Source organism: Emiliania huxleyi, assembly GCF_000372725.1.
Source record: "Emiliania huxleyi CCMP1516 chromosome Unknown EMIHUscaffold_1819, whole genome shotgun sequence".
NCBI classification, from domain to species: domain Eukaryota; phylum Haptophyta; order Isochrysidales; family Noelaerhabdaceae; genus Emiliania; species Emiliania huxleyi.
The window spans coordinates 1-4,046 of NW_005200764.1; the positions used below are offsets into that span (position 1 = coordinate 1).

Sequence of the window (4,046 nt, forward strand, 5' to 3'; positions counted from 1 at the left end):
TAGGAGAGGAGAGGAGAGGAGAGGAGAGGAGAGGAGAGGAGGGGAGAGGAGAGGAGAGGAGAGGAGAGGAGAGGCGAGGCGAGGCGAGGCGAGGCGAGGAGAGGAGAGGAGAGGAGAGGAGAGGAGAGGAGAGGAGAGGAGAGGAGAGGAGAGGAGAGGAGAGGAGAGGAGAGGAGAGGAGAGGAGAGGAGAGGCGAGGAGAGGAGAGGAGAGGAGAGGAGAGGAGAGGCGAGGAGAGGAGAGGAGAGGAGAGGAGGGGACCGCACCCCACACAAACGCGTCGTACGTGACCACGTCTGCGGGCAAGACGTCGGCGTGGCGCGCGAGCGTCGTCTCGCGCAGCGCGGCGTACTCTGCCTGCAGCTTGGCCTGGAAGGAGCGCGTCGAGTCCAGCGCGCCCGACCCCTTCAGCAGCGCCAGCTCCGCCTACGTGCTGAAGACGCCAGCCTCAGGGCGGTGGAAGACGGTGCTGTGCAGAGTGTTCAGAGCAAAGCGTGAGAACAACGGGTACGAACACAGGGAATGCCGCTGAGCACGGCTGGACACAGTTGAATACGTGTCCTCTCGAGCGCTGGTTGGGATACAAGAATCCGCATTCCCCTTCTAGGCCCCTCCGCCTCGGCCCACGCGTAGCTCGGCCCGACGTCCTCGATGCTCGGCAGCACGCCAATGTAGGGCGCCCACATCGACGCGGAGCCCTTGGCGCGCTCGTGCACCAGCAGCAGCGCGAGCGCGATGTACTCGCCCATCTCCTCCGGCACCGCGGCGCCCAGCACCTCCTGCGCGCGCGCCTTTGTCATCACCAGCCGGCCTGGCACCTCGAGCAGCCGCTCGTTCTGGATGATGCTGCGCCGCGCAATCAGCCCGCGGCCAGACGGCTCAAAGTCGTCACTGGTGTCGGACTCGACGCGCAGCGGGTGGCCAGCGCGGCCCCAGCCGCTCTGGGGAGACATGTACACGTCGTTGTCCTGCAGCCAGCTCACAAGTTCCTCCTCGCGCGCCCGCGCCGCCTTGGCCTCGTCGGTCAGGCTGGCAGCGCCACCGAGCCAGCCAAGCGACGGCGGCACGGCGCGCGCGGAGCGGTCGCTGGGCGGAGCGGTCCGTGGGGCGTGGAAGGCGAGGCTTTGCGCGGCGATGGCTGCTAGCATTGCGCGCTTCGCAAAAAGAGAAAATCAAGCTCGATCCACGACCTACCTACCTATTTTTGCGCTGGAGGGGCGGTGGGGTAGGAACGACGACAGACACTAGCATAGGGGAGGCGCGCTTCGACGACTGCGGATCGCTCATGTCCGTTGATGCGGCCCGCGGTCCACGCCCGGGCCGCCCAAGGCAAGCTCGCGGGCTCGCAGGATGGCGAGCCGATGCCCGACGCTCCGCACGCCGACCTGCGGCGAGAGGAGCCGCCGCTCGTGTGAGTCTCGTCTTGCGAGGCGGGATGGAGTGCTCAAGTGGCGCGCCTCGGCGAGGTCCTCGCGGCCGAGCAGCGCGAGCGCTCTCCCGTCAATGTGGTTGACTCGAAAGTCGTCCGAATACTCGCCTGGGCAGCGGCGAAGGGGGGGTGTAAAGGGCCGTGGGTCTGCGGATCTCGCCGTGATTCACCCTCGCCTAGGCCAATGGAGTGCAGCCAGCTGCAGACTTCGCCGTTGCTCCAGGAATCAAGTCGTGCCGCCGCCGAGCCGCCGCGAGCGCCGCCCGCCTCGGCCGAGGAGCCCTCCGGGCCGGGGCGTCCCTCAGGGACTGGCGAAGCGGATCCGGACGACAGAAAACGAGAAATAAAGGAGCCCACTGCGTTGGCACCGGCTCCGGCGGAGGCGTTTGGTGGCGGCAACGGTGCGGCCCGGGAAATGCTCGCAGACGGCGCGACGTTGGTGCCGGCGTCCGACAGATCGGAGAAGCCGCCGTGTATGCTTGGCGTGCGGCTTCTTCGCGGCGAGGAACATTGTTGGAGCGCCGGTGGTGGTGGCGCCAGTGGCGGCGGCGGTGGCGAGTCGCAGCGACTCGAGCGCCTGCATGTGCGCCGCGGGTGCTATGGCTGGGAGCGGGGAGCATCGTGGGGCAAGGCTCGAAGTGGCGCGCCTCGATAGTGGCGCCCCGCGCTGGTGCCGCCGCGCCGCCACGCCGCCGCCGCTCGAGTCGCTCGAGTCGCTCGACCTGCTGCTGCCTCCGCCTGCCGCGCGGCGAGGGCAGGGCGGAATGCGACCTCAAGGCTAGAGGAATGGGAGCTGGAGTGTGGGAGCTGGAGTGTGTGACCGCTAGACTCACCACTGCGCTCGTCGGTACAGCTCGCCGTGCCGATGCTGCCTCCTTCGCTGCTGCCATCGCTGCCGAACTCCTCCTCGCTGCCACTTTCCCCGTAGCTCTCCTCGCCATTGCTGCGACTCCCCTCCACGGAATGCGCCTCTTCAAAGCCCTCGCGGCCAGCGGCGCTGCTGCTGTCCGTGTCGTCAGCGCTCTCACTGCCGCTACCTTCATCGCTGCTGTCCGTACTGCCTCCGCGGTGCGCACGTACGGGTCTCCAGCGGCTGTCCTTGCGCCGCCTGCCATCACGATCACCGCATCCTCCTCCGCCGAGGGAGTAGTGCATCTCAACCTCGCTCTCTTCGTCGCTGCTACTGGTCACGCTGCCTTGAGCGGGAGTCAGGAGAGGGCGTCCCATCCCTCCTAATTGGCGGCCCACGGGATCGGTCCTCCATTCCTTGTGACTGCTCTTGCTCTCGCCGTCGCTGCGGCCCTCAGAGACGCCCTCGTGCTCGGCCTCGCCGTTGCCACAGCCTTCGCGGCTCCGACAGTCACCGCCGTCGCATGTGAGGGGTGTGCTCATGGAAGGCTGCTCGCCGCCGCTGGAACTGCCCTGGCTGCCGCCTTTGTGGCTCCCACTCCTTGGCTTTGCTGCCCGGTTGGCGCTGCGCAGGCTTTGCCTCACAGGGCTGCCTTGGTCAGCTGCCCTCCTTGCATTGATCACTGCCGGGGGAGTGAGCCGTCTAGGCGGCGGCGGCGGCGCTCTGAGGCGCGGGCAAGTCCTGTCGTCCTGCAGGACCACCTGCGGAGCCTGCTTTGCCCTCGGCGACGACCCGTCCTCAGACCGTCCTGCAAGCGAGAGCACAGCCCGGAGCGGCGAGGTGGAGACACGAACGAGCAGCAGGGCTAGATACCTGAGGAGCCCGACTGCGTGGCGAGGGCTCAGCGGCTCGTTGCACGCCACACCGGTCTCAAGGTCTCGCATATGTCGTCGTGGGCAGAGCGCCCGTCGCGAGACTTGCAGGACCTTGTTCTGTTGTTTGTTCACAAAGCACTCACTCTCACACCCTTTTGACTCTACAGCCTCTCAGTCCAAAATCAGCCGCAGCGACCGCAGCGACGGCCGCGAGCGGCGCGAGCGTAGCCGAACCACGATCGACGCGAGGACGCAACCACACCAAACTTGGCCTCCCGCGACGGGGACGCCACCACCCTTGCTTGCTTGCCTGCAGTTTGTGTCCAGAGACGCCGACCTCGTCACCGCCGTGTGTTGAATGTACGTCTTGACACTGCTCGCTGTGTGCTGCACTTGCTGCTCTGCGCCGAGAGAGACGCGAGACGCTGCGCGTTTGTGTGCTGTGTATTCTTCGTGGAAACGCGAGCGTGATTTTGCGACTGGAAGAAGGCGGGTATGTATCGCGGATCGTCAATCGCTGACGTGACCGTGATTCGAGGCCGCCCGTCCACCATTGATGCCGTCCAACACCAAAGTCGTTCCCCCTCCAACACCAAAGTCGTTCCCCCCCCCCCCGTCCCCCTCGGACACGTCCCTCCCTGTCCTCTCGACTGCTTCCCTCTTTTACATACATAAATAACACCGCGTACACCGTGTCGTACACCGTACAAGGTACATGTCAAGGGAGAGACGCCGTCGGCATGCTACTAGAGGCCTCATAAGAGGCTGGTGCATTGCCATTCATGCTACTAGATAGGAGGCTCCTTCGGCGCGCACGCCGTCGTGTCCGAAGCGTACATGGGGTATCAGAAGCGCGCCGCGGCCGAACAAACGTTTAACAGTGTTGCCCCCA

The 4,046-nt window shown here is 66.0% G+C and overlaps 1 protein-coding gene across 1 annotated transcript; it reads right to left on the reverse strand.

The window, feature by feature from the left end:
• Positions 1-261: 261 nt before the first annotated feature.
• Positions 262-1,148, reverse strand: EMIHUDRAFT_123118 (hypothetical protein; the record flags this gene model as incomplete). Its single annotated transcript, XM_005783123.1, has 2 exons — positions 262-426; positions 585-1,148. Coding segments are annotated over 2 exons (729 nt in total), but the record flags the coding sequence as incomplete, so codon positions are not given.
• Between the last annotated feature and the right edge of the window lie 2,898 nt (positions 1,149-4,046).